General features: G+C 46.8%; 1 protein-coding gene across 2 annotated transcripts in view; it reads left to right on the top strand.

The window, feature by feature from the left end:
- The window catches only part of ABCA1 (ATP binding cassette subfamily A member 1), a 95,909-nt gene that overhangs the window by 57,551 nt on the left and 22,337 nt on the right, over window positions 1–16,021 (top strand). For both annotated transcript variants that reach the window (XM_065663419.1, XM_065663418.1), the window contains exons 10-24: window positions 2,578–2,818; window positions 3,407–3,546; window positions 4,231–4,347; window positions 7,221–7,409; window positions 8,459–8,664; window positions 8,756–8,932; window positions 9,512–9,734; window positions 10,083–10,304; window positions 10,927–11,131; window positions 11,677–11,790; window positions 12,253–12,424; window positions 12,969–13,100; window positions 13,621–13,760; window positions 14,785–14,922; window positions 15,458–15,678. In XM_065663419.1, coding sequence (XP_065519491.1) covers window positions 2,578–2,818; window positions 3,407–3,546; window positions 4,231–4,347; window positions 7,221–7,409; window positions 8,459–8,664; window positions 8,756–8,932; window positions 9,512–9,734; window positions 10,083–10,304; window positions 10,927–11,131; window positions 11,677–11,790; window positions 12,253–12,424; window positions 12,969–13,100; window positions 13,621–13,760; window positions 14,785–14,922; window positions 15,458–15,678 — 2,637 coding nt within the window. The remainder of the gene's footprint in view (window positions 1–2,577; window positions 2,819–3,406; window positions 3,547–4,230; window positions 4,348–7,220; window positions 7,410–8,458; window positions 8,665–8,755; window positions 8,933–9,511; window positions 9,735–10,082; window positions 10,305–10,926; window positions 11,132–11,676; window positions 11,791–12,252; window positions 12,425–12,968; window positions 13,101–13,620; window positions 13,761–14,784; window positions 14,923–15,457; window positions 15,679–16,021) is intronic.

Below are 16,021 nucleotides of genomic sequence, written 5' to 3'. Positions count from 1 at the left end.
CTACACTTCCTATTTGTGTGCCTTTGCTCATGCTAGGGAGATTGTGGTACTTTAGCTAAAGCAGTTGACTTTCTGCTGAGGAAAATTTTACCTGAGGTACCAAAATCTCCCCAAGGCCTCCCTTTGAATTGAACACTGAAAACTGTCACATCTGAAATGCAGCCTTGGCCTTTTGGGTGACGAATCATCAAATCCAAATATCCACGTGAGCATATGTAATGAGCAAAAGCTGTTGTGACATTATTTTTGTTTTCATTCACATCCCACGATGCTGGTATCCTGTCAGTCACCCTGAACCTGTGGAACCAGATTGAGTGGCACCAGGGTGCAGACAAAGACAGCAGTGTATAGTGAGGAGACGAAAGTACACTTGAAGCACTCACTCTGGACAGACATATTGAATCCCCAAGCTTTAGCTGTTCTTACAGCTGTCTTCTACCATATCAATGTGTCATGTGTTTTCAGGCAGCTAAAAATAGAGGCCCCCTGTGTGACACATAGTGGCTGCTGTTCAGCATCCAGGATTTCTGTCCAGGTGTTGGCACATCCAAAGCATGCACAGAAAAACACAAAGGGCCAGGTTTGCCTCCCAGTCTAAGGTTCTGGGCATGCTTTCTTTAGATGAATTTGGATTGAGTTGTTCCAGCACGAAGTCACTTTCTGCATTGTTGCCGGCTGGCTTTGTCCTAGGCTTCAATTATCTGCATTTTGTTTAAACAAAGGTGACAAAACTAATACACAGTGAGCAAAACTGGCAGATGGCCTTGGACTGACTCTGTTATTGTCTCTGAAAATGGGGCGGTTGGGCCACAGCATCTGAAGTTGTTTCTGAGATGCAGCTGATGAGCACTTACAAATAGGTGTCTCAGCAGCTCTGCCTGCCTTTTTTAGTGCATGTTGCTGTTCTGGGCAGCACAGCAAGAACATCCAAGTTAATGTCACCTGGTATTTCAGTAGCAGTCAAGGAATCTAGTCAAATGCTAGAAAAGATTTAAAAAGTGATAGAGAAGCAGCTGTAAGATGTTACCATCATACTATATAAAACTGTGGATTACTGGAATACAGATGTAGGTCCTTCCTCTCCAAAAAGGGGTAGCAGAACTGGAAAAAGTTCCGAGAAGAGCAATTAGGACATCTAGAAGTAGAAAGACTTTCACACAAGTCACAAGGGCGTAGGCTGGGACTTGTTAGCTTGGAAACTAGATGAATTGGGGATATCACAGAGGCCTAAAGGGTTGAGTGGCCCAGAAGAAAAGAGATAGGGATTCAATGTTCACTGTCTCTTCCAGTGCAAAAAGCATGGCACCAAATGGAACTTAAGCATAAGCTAAGCCAAGTTAAGGAGAGGGGAGAGGAGGTTCTTTCCAGTGAATGTGTTTGGTGTTAAATACTTGTGGATGTTCAGGAGTTTACCATGGAATAAATTCATCGAGGGTTAGGAAATACAATTTCCCCAAGCTGAAAATAAATAGGATCTGGAAGGTTACTTGAGAGAAGTATCCTGCATTTTGCTTTTGCCTTGTTTTTACTAACATCCACTTATTGTCACCATCACAGAGATTACTGAGATAAACAGACTTCTAGTCTGTATGGACACACCTGTGCTGATGTTCTTACATCTCCAAGCAGAGAGCAATGCTTGAGTGTACCATGAAACCAGTTCGCATAAAGGTGCACTGCTCTTTCCCTTATGCTGAACTTGGCCATGTCTCTGAATATGGCAACACTAATGCAGTGGGTGTCTAAGGCTGAGAACCTGGTCCTTTTGTTTATGACACATTGCAGGTAAATGCTTATGCCAGACAGATGAGCCTGATGTCAGGCCAGTTGGCTAAGAGAAGGCTCCTTGCTGTGTCTAGCTGTGTCCACAGCTCATGCTGTGATCAGGCTCCAGGCTGCAGCTGCACTTGTTTTCAAGGGTTTACTGGGAAGGCTGTTGTCAATGGGGCAGGGAGGTGCTGAGGCAGGGACAAGCGATACCAGTCTAGGAGATCAAACTGGCTGCCTGGTGTAAATCAGTGGAGGCTTGCTGACCCTGGTGGCATCGTGCCAGGTGACACCGCTGTGGCCTGCAGCTCATCCAGCCTATGTCCCATGGGCTGCACTCACTTCATGCTGTTCCTTGCTCCATCTTCTGACTCAATACACCCCACCACACTCGGCGTGAAGGAGGTTCCACTGGAATGTGAGCTGTTGAGCAACTGGGAGGAGAAGCAGCTTCCACGTGAGAGGGCAGGAACCATGCACAGCACTGGAGGAGAAATCTTGAGAGTAAAGAGCTTTGTAAGGGCACATTCCTTAGGCTTGCTTGCACAGAAGAGACTTCCTTCCCTCTGTCTTCTCCCACTGTGGCAGGGAAAAATGTGTTTTTCCTGGTTTATACTGTTGATGTTATGTTCAAGGTGATTAAGATCTAGATGATCTTAAGGTCCATTCCAACCCTGACTATTCTATGACTCTGTGACTCTGATTCTCCTCTGTTCAAAAACAGATGTTTGATTTGAAAGAAAGTGGCAGGATCTCCTTCTGCTAATCCTGTTCCTATCCCTGTTTCCACTCTTCTCCTACCTCCTCCAGTTGCTGAGCATGAAGAGCTGGAGTGACATGAGGCAAGAGGTGATGTTCCTGACCAACGTGAATGCCTCAAACTCCTCTACGCAGATCTACCAGGCTGTGTCACGCATTGTGTGCGGCCATCCTGAAGGTGGAGGGCTCAAAATTAAATCTCTCAACTGGTATGAAGATAACAATTACAAAGCGCTGTTTGGAGGCAACGGCACTGAAGATGATGTAACTAACTTCTATGATAACTCCACAAGTAAGTGTAACTGTGGCATGACCTAAGGCCCCGTCTACTTTGTGGTTGTCATCACTAGTGTTTCCCAGAGTTCCACAGATGAAATCAGGTGGTCCTAAGGGACAGCATACCTTCTGCTGTTTCAGGAAGGCATGCCCATGACACCTCCTGCACATGCCCTTAGGGCCAGCAAGGATATTGACATGCAAGGGATTTCCAAGGGCTTTGTGCAGTCCACAGAAGGATGTGCAGCTGACCTCCTTTGAGGGCAGAGGGAGCACAGGCATGTGCAGCCTTTGGAAATCTGGCCTTTTCTGGGCAAATTTTGTTCATGCTGTGCATGGGGTTGTGGGAGTGGTGCAAAACAGCAGTGTGGCTCTTAATGCTGGAGGCTACTGGAGTGCTCCATGGTTTTGGGGCAGACTGTGGAGGCTTGGACTGAAAAAGGGGGCTTTTTGTGGAGCTTTGCAGTAGAGGAGGGGTTCTATTGTCTGACAAATGCTGTGCTGTCAGCTGTGGTTGTCCTTGAAGTCCACGCAAATGGGTCATATGCCTTCTGCAGTTGTCACCATGCTGTTCAGCCGTTCACCTTTGTCCTCTCCTCCTCAGCACCATACTGCAATGAGCTGATGAAGAACCTGGAATCCAGCCCGCTTTCCAGGATTATCTGGAGGGCTTTGAAACCCTTGCTGATTGGGAAGATCTTGTACACTCCAGACACACCAGCTGTAAGGGAGGTCATGACTGAGGTAACTCTAGCCTTATCCTCTGATATGTAGAATGAGGTATGTTCTCTGGCTGAGCTGCACTAGTTAAATTGGGCCCAGACACAAGCCTAGAAAGGATTGCCTGCAAAGCACAGCCTCCCTAGTCTCTCACCTCCTGTGCACTTGGTGTTGGAAGGCTCAAGGAGAAAAGGCCAGGCTGAACTCTTCTAGAGTTGGCTAGAACCTTTCCTGGTCATGCCTTTTGATTAGGCACAGGCTTTGCATCTCTGATGTAGGATATAGGAGTGGGAAAGACCTTGGTCGGCCTTCAGTGTCCTTCCTCTGCTCCACTGCAGGCTGGTCAGAGGATCCTCAATAATTTCTCATTGTGGTTTACCTAATGCGCTATCTAATTCTACAAGCTCCCTCAACGAGGCTCTTCTAGCACGTGGGGAGTGGCTGCTTCTGTGTGCCCTTCATCTCCAACGCAGAGTCATTCGCCACGGAGGCTTGAAACGCAGTGCTTAGCCACAGGCATCCACACTCCCTGTTGTTGTTTTTCTTACAAGTGCACTTGGTTTTCCCTGCTCTGGTCCTTGCAGAAGCTGAACTGCTGTTTGAATATAAGCAACAATCAGTACTTTTCTTGACAGGTCAATGCACCCTCTCAGCCTGCTGTGGATCTCTGCCAGCTCTTGGAAATAACCTTCTTCTCTTTGCCGACAGGTGAACAGGACATTCCAGGAGCTGGGTGTGTTTCGTGACCTCGGGGGGATGTGGGAGGAGATAAGCCCGAAGATTTGGACGTTTATGGAAAGCAGTCAGGAAATGGATCTCATTCGGGTCAGTATGCTGTCCTTGCCAGAACCACCACTGTCATCCTCTGCAATAGCTGATGAAATATTTATTTTAGATGATGCTTCACTGCTGAGCTGGGCAGATAAGTAGTATGGATGGAACCCCTTGTGACACACGTTGTGATTGTACCAATATTGCATTATGCTCGGCATTCCTTCCTTCATGTAACAGCCAGCTGCAAAAGGGAGCAGTGCATGTCAACACCTCCTAACATCTGCTCCTGTGGGGAAATGGGCTGCTTCTGCCACAGTGTTGCCCTAAGGCGGTATGAATATCCGGCTTGGGGTATTCCTGTAAACTGGGGATCTGTGGGGTTGTTGACATGTTCAGCTTCCTGAGCTGTGCACCTCTTCACAACAGTGCTCTCATGATAGCAGCAAAGCACGTGCTCATGTACCTAGATAAGATATTGGAAGGTGCCAGGTGGCCTCGGGCCCTATTGGGTGCAGTAGGAACTGAATGGTTGTCATGCTAGGTAGAGCTGAACCTCAATGCCTGGCAGTATCTGGCATAAATCTTGTAAAAACTTAGTTTGGAGTTGCATGGTACACTTAATTTAATAATACTTGGGTGTTATGGGAGAAGAGCAGACATCACCCTACGGCTGATCGGTTCATAACGTGCCATGCATATTAGACCATGAAGAAGGGCTGTGAGTCTTGTTCAGATTTGATACTCTTTCTACTAGCCTGTTGGCTCCCTGGAGCATTGTTTCATGTGTTGGACCTGCATTAACAGGGCCTTATCTGCTTAAGTGGCTTAGCTCATTGTTGCTTCCCTCAGGTGCAACTCTGAGGTGTGGATCCCTGCACTCTCTGCTGATGTCTTTGGAAGCACAGCAGTGTAAAATAGGGATCACCCAACAGAAATGGTTGTAGCTTTTCCTGCTGTCGCTGCAAAGCAGCTGGTTGGGTGTTCTGGTGCATGTTATACAGAGACCTCCCCAGGTCTTTTAAGCCTTGAAGTTCATTCCTTGTTTACCCAATGTAAGGCTATGCTGAGTTGTCTTCTGTTGTACTTTCCCATCAACATGACAAACACTAGGGTCAGAGACATCATTTTCATTACTCCTGTCTCTCTGTTAGCTTTATGAAAGTTAATTCTGTAGATACCAGCATATGGAGGTGAGAACTGGGGCCACCAACTGTAAATAGAACTGTTTGCTGCAGAGAGTGCAGACAGGAAGTCAAGGTTTGGATGTTGGTTTGCAATCCTCTCCTTTGAAAATGAATATTGCTACTATTTTTTTATTTATTTTTTTTTAAATGAGCTCCAGGCTTTTCTGCTTTTGTATTTCTTGTTAACCCTGCTGTGTATGGTAGTTAATTCTTGATCCTTGCAGCACTGGTCTCGTCCTCTGTACGGCAATAGCAGGGATTCATTTGTTGTCATCTACTGCAGTTCACACAAGCAGGAGTACTTCACTGTCAGTGCCTGAGCAGCTCTCAGGCACTGTCCTGTTCAGCTTAGAGATGCAGCACAGATCGCTTGTACATGAATAGGCTGAAACATAAGAGTTGCTTGTTTGTAGCTGCTTTCAAGGGCAGGTTGGCCCTTTGCTGTTTGTTAGCCACCGAGGCTGCAATGCTGCTGGGTGACTGGTTATCACCTCCCAGCTTTTTGGTTGTGCAGTCATTTTGGCATATTGCTTCTTGCTGTAGGAGAGGAAAGTGGTTTGCTTGCCCATCTCTGGCAAGCAAACTTCCAGTTTGATACTAATGCAGCTGCTAACGTCAGGGAAGACGACACATCTGAGGTCAAGGAGCTTCACTGTTGCTACTGCACATGATGAGGCTGAGCCCCTTTTCTGCAGGCATGGTCCCCTATCTACTGGGGGTGGCAGCATGAGCCAACCTTGAGAAATGAGATGTGAAGACAGCACAGTGCAGCTGAACACTGTTTGCTTGGATTTTCCTCTTGCATGTTCTCCTTTGCCAGCTTGGCCTGTTTGGTTTACCCAGTTAGCAATGCTGTTACTGTAAGTGTGTAAGCGGTTGCTTTCTGGTTTGCTGGTAACAGCAGAGCATGAGAAAGCTCCTCATGCCCCCACTTCATTCTTCGTTCTGGCAGAAAACCCATTCCTGGTTTTATTGGTTCAGATTTTTAGTTTTCTTTCTTACACAGGGTTTTGGGGTTTTTTTGTCCCTGACTTCAGTTCAGCTGTGACCTTTACAATTAATGCTCCCCTCCTGCCCTTATATTGTCCAACCAGCAGACAGATTACTGCTTCTATGCCAGGTGCTTCTACCTGGACTGCACTTGTGTGGTGCATTGTGCATACATGCAGTGGGGCACTAGTCCTAAGAAAGCTAGCAGTTAAACCAGGTGAAAAAAGGCACTGTCCCATACAGAAGAATAGAGAGGCAGGACATCACGGCTGTACCAGGGCTGCTTCAGCCAGTGTTGATGGTGCCATGGCACAGCCCTTCTTCCAGCCGGGAGCAGAGGTTGTTCTGGAGAAGTGAGCAGAGCTTGGCAACCACCATCAGTGCAATGTGTTTCTCCTATACACACATCTCCCTCTTCCTTGTTTTGCCGGTACAGGACCTGGTTTGCATGTGCGGATTGCAGAGCTGTGCATGGCTCTCTGCTGCCCTCTCCTTGAGAGAGCGGTGGTAGGACTTGGAGTCAGCCAGCCAGCCTGCAAAGCACACCCGGTGGGTACTTTGCTGAGGGAGGCACAACCTTTCCAAGGGGAGGCTAAAAGAAAGGTTCCCACCACACTGATACGGCAGATGGCCTCTTCCTGCACCTTTATAAAGGGATTTTCCCCTGTAGTGCTCGTTTCCGTAATGAGAGAGGGGGTCAAACACTAATTCTCAACAGCTATTTCTCCTTTGAAAACAAAATATCTGCAGACGTTGCTGAAGAGCAAAGCTCTCTGGGACCTGCACTTGCCGGCTTCCAACTGGACAGTGGAGGATGTTGCTCAGTTCCTATCAAATCATCCGGAGGACTTGGAGACAGCAAATGACCCAGTGTATACCTGGGTAGATGCCTTCAATGAGACAGACCGGGCTATCCAGACCATATCCCGCTTCATGGAGGTGAGATCCTGTTCATGCAGGCAAGGAGCTGAGGAAGGCAGCAGCTTGGTCTCCACCTGCACTGTTGGGTGTTCCTGGGAAGGGAAGAAATGTTCCTCAGTCCAGACAGAAGTAGCTCAGTCCACTCTCCATTCTGGGGAGTCTTATAGCAGCCTTTCAGTCCCTAAAAGGGGCCTGCAAGAAATATGGAGAGGGACTTTTAAAAAGGGCAGGTAGCAAGAGGATAAGAGGAAATGACTTTAAACTGACAGAGGGTAGATGTAGATTAAATATTAAGAGAAAGTTCTTCCCTGTGAGGGTGGTGAGGAACTGGCACAGGTTGTCCAGAGAAGCTGTGGCTCCCCCATCCCTGGCAATGTTCAAGGCCAGGTTGTATGGGGCTTGAGCAACCTGGTCTAGTGAAAGGTGTCCCAGCCCATGGCAGGGGTTGGAACTGGATGAGTTTTAAGGTCCCTTCCAACCCAAACCATTCAGTGATTCTGTGATTGTCTGTAAATGACCAGGCTTTTGTAGGGTTGAGTGCTCATTAGAAAATATCATTTATTCATGTGCCTAAACATAGATGTAGGAACCTGACCGTGGGCCTTGTTCTTGAAGTTCTCACTTCGGCATCTTACGTGGTTTCCTGCCGTATTGTTACAGGGCGACTGAGAGCTGCTGCTTACTTTGGCAGTGTAGCAGCTCCTGTTTCAATCTGGGGTTTTAGCTGAGGCCTGTGGTGAACCTAGCAGCTGCTTAAAATTGAGGAAGACATAGTGAATAATAAAATTTGTTCTGTTTGTTACTTGATTGCCTTGGCAGATGAGTGTAAACAGAAACTGTCAGAATCAGACCTAGTTCGTGGGTAACAGAGGAAATAAGACTATCTATGGAAACAGATGCTTGGATGGGATCCTGTAGCTAGTATGGCAATGCTGCCTGACCTCTTGTCCAGAAATCACCTCTGCTGGGGTCTTTCTCAGTGATACATTTGACTGGCAGGTGGCCGTCAAGAACCTTCTGATTTGGTAACTTATCCCATAAGTGCTTCCGAATCTGTCCCTGTTTAGTGTGTCAACTTGGACAAACTGGAGCCTGTGGCCACAGAAGTCCGGCTTATAAACAAGTCCTTGGAGCTTCTGGATGAAAGGAGGTTCTGGGCTGGTGTAGTCTTCCCTGAAATAGCTCCTAACAGCACAGAGCTTCCTCAACATGTGAAATACAAGATACGCATGGATATCGATAATGTGGAAAGGACCAACAAGATCAAGGATGGGTGAGTCCTGACATCCTGACTTATGAACAATTTCCCATGGGGATGTGGTGATGAGGATTTCTAATGGGAAGGTCTTGTTCCCTTGGTACAGATACTGGGATCCTGGTCCCCGTGCTGACCCCTTTGAGGACATGCGCTATGTCTGGGGAGGCTTTGCCTACCTGCAGGATGTAGTGGAACAGGCCATCATCAGGGTGCAGACAGGCACGGAGAAGACAACAGGGGTTTATGTGCAGCAGATGCCCTACCCGTGTTATGTGGATGACATGTACGTATTCAGGCTGCTCAAAGGTACACAGGAGGATTGTGGCTGGGGAGGGATGGGCTTTTGTCACTCCTCAGGCATGTTTATGTCCTTACTATAAGTGGCGGAGCAATCTCTTTAGTGTCCCTAATTCCTGGAACTGGCACACCTGCATGGAGGATTTAGAATATGTAATGACTTGCAGAGTCCCTCCCAGGAGAAGCCTGTCCATACAGGACTTTCACATACAGAATACATTCCTGAGATGTGGCCATATCCCCAAACCTGATACAGACAAAAATAGCACTGGAAAAATAATCAGAGACCTAAGCACAAGAGAGTGGAGAGACAGCAACTGAGAATAGTCCCCAGGGAAAGCAGGTCTTTGTACCTTCTCTTCTACTGAGCTGCAACTGCAGCTCCCACTCTGGAATGCTGATGTGCTCTAGACCCATCAGTCTCATCTCACAGTGAGACACTAGTCATATGCTGCTTTGTGCAGTGAAGCCCTAGCTGTCACATGCTCTGCTAGACCTGAGTGGTACCTGAAGTTGCAGTGATGTTTCTCACTCAGTTCGTGGCCCCTTTCCTTCCTTTTCTCAGATTTCTGCGTGTCATGAGCCGCTCCATGCCTCTCTTCATGACTTTAGCCTGGATCTACTCAGTGGCTGTGATAATTAAGGGCATTGTGTATGAGAAGGAAGCACGGCTGAAGGAGACGATGAGGATCATGGGACTTGACAATGGCATCCTTTGGCTAAGCTGGTTCATTAGCAGCCTTATCCCTCTCTTGATGAGTGCAGGCCTGCTGGTGCTGATCCTTAAGGTGAGTTAGCTGGGTTGGTCTGTGGCAGCAGAATCTAGAGCCTTGAGAGCCTGCTAATCAGTGATCTGCACTGGCACGCTGCGGGGGAGTTAGTGTGTTAGACTGTGCGTTGACCAGCAGCTTTCTGGGAACAGGGTTTTGGAACAAAGCATGGCTAGGTGGCTGAAAACAGCAGGTGGTTTTGTAGTAGATTCAGTGCTCTTGAAAAGGTGCTACTGCTGGGAAGGCTGCTGTGCAAATTACAGCAAGCCCAGCCTCCCCAAGCAGCAGCTCTGCGGACCTGCTTGTACTAGAGCCACTTTGGAGGGTCCTTTCAAATCCTGATGCACCTGTTTTTTCTCCTTCCAGATGGGGAATCTGCTGCCTTACAGCGACCCGAGTGTGGTCTTTGTTTTCCTCTCCATCTTTGGCATTGTGACCATCCTTCAGTGCTTTCTCATCAGCACCATGTTCTCCAGGGCCAACCTGGCAGCTGCCTGTGGTGGCATTATCTATTTCACACTGTACCTGCCTTATGTGCTGTGTGTTGCCTGGCAGGACTATGTCAGCTTCTCACTCAAGATATTTGCGGTGAGTCTTGAGGGAACTGTCCTGGGTACCAGGCCTCCACCAACATGGTACTCAGCAGCTCTCTATATGGACACTAATAGCAAGAGGGGAGGTAGCAATGGGAGAAAGTTTTCCAGTGTAAGAGGCTGTCAGGGCTATGTTTGGTGAAGAAGTTCACTGAATCTGCTAGGAGCTGCTGAAAGAGTTTTGTTGGCTTTGGTAATAGAAGTAATTCAGCCAGCCTAAGATGCCTTGACTAAGCCAGACTAAGCCGTGATGCTGGACCACCAGATAAACAGGCTGAAGGAACCAGTTTCCTTTCCTCTGCACAGCACTTCTTGCCTGCCTGGAAAGGGTGACAGTGATCTCCTCCTTAGCATTAAAATCTGAAGAGCAAGGTAAGGAAAACAGGGAAACAAACAATTCTGGGTGGTGGTCCAGCAGAGACTTAAGGCCTTGATTGCTGGCTGGAACCAAGACTGAGTCTTAGAGTCTCTCTCTGCAAATATGGTCAGGCTCCTTGGATCTTTGACTTCTATAGGGCTTCTGGACCATGTCTCTTAGCCTACTGCTAGAGCTGAGCTGTCCATTTGAAGAGTAGTTGTGAAAAACTGAATGCATGTTCATGTCTCCCCATTTGCAGAGCCTGCTGTCTCCAGTGGCCTTTGGCTTTGGCTGTGAATACTTTGCACTGTTTGAGGAACAGGGAGTTGGCGTTCAGTGGGACAACTTCTTTGAGAGCCCATTGGAAGAAGATGGCTTTAGCATCACCACATCTGCTGTCATGATGATGTTTGACACCTTCCTATATGGGGTCATGACCTGGTACATTGAATCTGTCTTCCCAGGTGAGGTCTGCTTCTGAGGGAGCATCATGTCTTTACAATTTTAAATAGATCCCTTCACCTACTCATTTGCCATGTGGAAATTGGGTCCATTTTAAGCACAGCTGCAGAGAGCTCATGGGGTAAAACCACAGACCAGTGTCACAGTAAGGTTGTTGCTGCTACTAGCAGTGACTGTTTCCCAGCACAGAGGCTGTGGCATGAAACATTGTGGCCACGGCTGAACTAATCCCAGAACCTTTGCTGTGCTTTAGCTGTTCCTTCCTCTGAACTGCTAAATCAACAGGCCCTGCTGCAAGGGGGAAGTTGAGAGTATCAGCACTACATGTGGCTGCTTAGAACCGTTCAGCACAGGGCTTTTAACTATAAAGTGAAATTTGGTCTCTTACCCCCAAAGTTTGACAATGTCTTCATCAAGAAAGATCTCTTCTTAGGCGTGCCTAACTTAGAGACTTACTGGGGGTTGACTACTTCCCTTCTTGCCCTGAAAGCTAATACAAGAAAAGGGATAGATGCAAGTCAGGCTCATGTAATGCTTTTCTCTTTAGGCCAGTATGGGATTCCCAGGCCCTGGTACTTTCCTTTCACAAAGTCATATTGGTTTGGTGAGAAACCACAGGAGAGGGAGCACCGTTATCCTGACCAGAAGGGGCCTTCAGAAGGTGAGTGCTGCGAATGGAGTCTTTCTGCAGCGAAGTGTTAGAGTCTGCCTTTTTTGAAATGAGTCCAAGGACAACAGAGTTGACATAGCTAAGGTGAAATTAGTCATCCCTTTGTTATCACAGTTTTGTTATGCTGATCAAATCCAAATAAACTCAAGGTACTTTGCCCACTTGGATGCAACAGGATACTCCAGCCTCATGGAACTGAGAATTCCTCCCGGTTTGCTGACCCTGGTGACCCTGGACATCTCCCAGTTGAGATGTCCAATAGAGAGAACAAAGCTAAAGGACCACTTCTGTGGAAGGTTCCTGTCCCTGAGGAAGAAATGTGGTCAGGTCTTCGTGTACCTCATGTCAATTTGGATCTCCACAGACTTGGGGGAATGTGACATTTGTTTGAACTCCTATGGGGTTGCTGTTAAAACCTACCATATCTCTCTCTACTTTGCTGTTTTTGTCTAGTCTGCAAGGAGGAAGAGCCTACACATCTCAGCCTTGGTGTTTCCATCCAGAACCTGGTCAAGGTTTATCGTGATGGCAAGAAAGTTGCTGTAGATGGTCTCACACTGAACTTCTATGAAGGACAAATTACCTCCTTTCTGGGACATAATGGAGCAGGGAAAACCACTACCATGTAAGAACAAATAATTCTTTAAGACAGTGGGGAAGTGACTTTGAATAATGCAGTTCCTATCAGCATGGTTGAGGTAGCTGTAGCATTGCAGTGTGCAAGCTGGTGCAGAACAGCTCAGTGGAGCTCTGCTGAGTTACTGTAGTTGTGCTGCTGCCTCAAAAGATGCACAGATACAGGGGACTGAAACTGGAGGTAGTTCAAGTTGAGGCAGCGCCGAATTAACCTGCTGGCAGCATTTTGTAGTAATGCCATTTGTGATTCTGACATACCGGTGTGAGGAAATGAGTTGGGACTAAAAAGATAAGAAGCTTTTAGAGGAAAAAATATTTGCTTCAAGCAGAGTCATGTGGGTGTGCTTTGATCACTGTTAAAACCATTGGAGTTCATACTTCTTTTTAATCCATTAGCGAGATGTTTCTTAGACTGCTCTCTTGATGTGGGTGCTCCCCAGGGCTTCCACCCACTCTTCATTCATCCATCCTGGCATGTGCAGCAGCCATTTCCTAGAGGCGGAACCTGCTGATCTGTTGTGTTTGTCCTTCAGGTCCATCTTGACTGGCTTGTTCCCGCCAACGTCGGGTACAGCGTTCATCCTGGGCAAGGATATCCGCTCTGAGCTCAGCAACATCAGGCAGAACCTGGGTGTCTGTCCACAGCACAATGTGCTGTTTGACTTGTGAGTAACATCTGTGAGATGCAGCACTGGTGTTACCCAGCAGTTGTTTGGGTTCTTTAGGAAACAGTAGTATGCTTTCAGCTAAGACAGTCCTATCTTTATCCGTCCATGGTGTGAGGTAGTATGAGATCGGTATAAGGATATTTTGTTTATTGGCGCATTTGTATGCGCCTGTGAATTTTCAGTAAAAGCCTACACTTAGATCCTTCCTGTCTCCTTTAAAGAAATCTACTGTATTAAACTTAACTAGGCCAAACGTTTCCCCAGTACCTAGTGATTTGGGATGTTTGGGGTACTCTGTTAAGCACCCTTAAAGGAGGATTACTTACATTAGTGCTGAATAGCCACACCCTGAAATCGGGCCAAGCTGAGCACACCCAGTCTTGTAGCCCCTTTATGAAACCTTGGCCTTAAAAGATGTTTTCCCAAGCAAACAAACATTCCTGCTGTAATGCTAATGTAGGGGATAAGCCCAGCATGGTGCTCTCTGCTGTGCCCTGAGCCTGCTCCTCTTTCCCAGGCTGACTGTGGAGGAACACATCTGGTTCTATGCACGGCTCAAAGGACTGCCGGAAAAGAAGGTGAAAGAGGAGGTGGAGCAGATGGCAGTGGATGTCAGTTTGCCTCACAAACTGAAAGCTAGGACAAGCAAACTCTCTGGTAGGTTGAGCTGCTTTTATATTTCTCAGCTGCTTCCTCAGCCCCAGCAAAATTGTTCTGGGTTTCACAGAGACTGCATCATGGACCTTGGTTGGATCCTCCAATTAGGTATAGACTACCACACAATTAAGCACTTCAGGAAATAATTTATTTATCAAGTACCTCATCAGTGTGTCTTAGTAAACTTAACAGTCTTATACTATTTTACGCTTTCTAATGGCCATTACAAGTCACTTACTTTCTTAGAGTATTTTGTACTTGTTTCTACAATAACATAGTCTTGTTACATGTGATGTGTGTTCTCCAAATGCTTACTAGTATTTTTGAGTTTTATGAGTTTAGGTCAGAGTTGCTCAGGCCATAATCTCCAAATCCCTTGCTGTTTGTTAACCATATGTGCTGGTTTCTTATGCTCACTTCTGTTTCTTTACTCGGTGTCCTGGAGTTCCATTCCTCCTTGTTGAGGACCAGCAGGATTCCTGTATCAGTCTGTACCAGATAGTTGAGAGACCAAGACTTTTTTGTCTGACTTGACTATCAGCACAGACTGTGCATTTGACTTTTGGAAAGGACAACAAATGGCCACAGATTGGTGTTAGCATTAAAGAGTGTAATATAATTCCTTGCTGCTGCCTCTGGCACTCTTGCACAGGAGGGGTATCAGTTGGGGGCCTACTTCTGCAGCTTAAGCTCTCGAGACCTGTGCACCAGATCCTCAAATATGGTTACGCCTCCAAGCTGGCAACTTGCTACTGGCAGTGTTGAGTTAGATATTCACTTATCAAAGGGCTTGCAAGGTGTAATGTACTGAAGTACGAGGAGAGATGGAGAGGGAGGTTCATCCAGATGAATTACCCCGTCTTGAAAGTGATGAGACCCTGAAGGCCTGAAACAGTAGCAGTGCTTAGTCTTCTAAGTAGGCGATTTTGCTTTGTGTCAGATTGCTCATTGTCAACTGTGCTGCAGCTACTGCTGTTCCCCTGATCTCTTCATCAGCCTGAACACCTCTTTCTGTGCCTGTCAGGTGGCATGCAGAGGAAGCTCTCAGTTGCCTTAGCCTTTGTTGGTGGCTCCAAGGTTGTCATTCTGGATGAGCCTACAGCTGGGGTGGATCCTTATTCTCGCAGAGGGATATGGGAATTGCTGTTGAAGTATCGGCAAGGTATGTGGTCTTTTTCTCTACCTAATGAATGTGTCGTGGAAAGCAGAAGAAAAACAATCTGACTCATGACTGATCTCAAAATAGCAACATGTCTTTGCCAATCTGTTTTTGCCTGCACTGAGGAAGGAACAAAGAGCATGCAGGATAAGGATGTTCTGATCTCTCATCTGTCCTCCTTTCTCATCCTGTTCATGTTAAAGCTTGTGAACAAAGTTCCTCACTGGGTTGTGAGGACAGCTTAAGTCAGAAATTCACTCCTGCGTGCAGCAGTGTCCTGTTCTTCTCCGTGCAACCAACCTTGCTGAGATGAAATTAATGTGTCTTTGCTGAGCATGACAAGGGCCTGCAGAGACTGTAGAGAATAAACTCATGACAGTAGTGAACCTTTTCCATCCTGCTAGCCTCAGTGAAAGGAGCTCGGACTTGCGGCATCATCATCCCATGCAACTTCATGGCAGGATCCAGATGATTGTGATTTTGGCTTGGGAACATTTTGGTTGGCTTACTAGCAGTGTCTTTCCTTGCTTTCTTCCAGGTCGCACAATCATTCTCTCCACACACCACATGGATGAGGCAGACATTCTGGGGGACCGGATTGCCATCATTTCTCATGGCAAGCTCTGCTGTGTTGGCTCTTCTCTCTTCCTGAAGAACCAGCTGGGAACTGGCTATTATTTGACCCTGGTCAAGAAGGATGTGGATTCCTCTCTGAGCTCCTGCAGAAACAGCAGCAGCACAGTGTCCTATCTGAAGAAGGTACAACTGACTCTTCCTGCTCATATTCATTCTTCCTTCATGAAATCTTAACCTTGCAGGGAACAGCAATTAAGATTTTATATGGTGGAATGTCTCAAAGAGAAATCCCTGATTCTTTAAAAGAAGTGTTACTTTTTTTTATAGGTACAGTACCAAATCATGTGTGGTTAAACTGTTGCATGGAACGTACATCTGCGTTATAGTTTCCATAGAGTCAGAGAGATACAGAATAGATGAAGTGCCTGCTTTTGTAACACACACTTCTATAGCTGTGACCTCTTACTTGTATTTCAGCCCTTTGGCAGTGGTATGTCACCATTACTTTCTAACTCTTCTGTGGAGT

This window comes from Lathamus discolor, chromosome Z (genome assembly GCF_037157495.1).
Source record: "Lathamus discolor isolate bLatDis1 chromosome Z, bLatDis1.hap1, whole genome shotgun sequence".
Lineage (NCBI taxonomy): Eukaryota > Metazoa > Chordata > Aves > Psittaciformes > Psittacidae > Lathamus > Lathamus discolor.
Note: the sequence above shows the minus strand (reverse complement) of the source record. Positions and strands in the feature narration are given on the sequence as shown.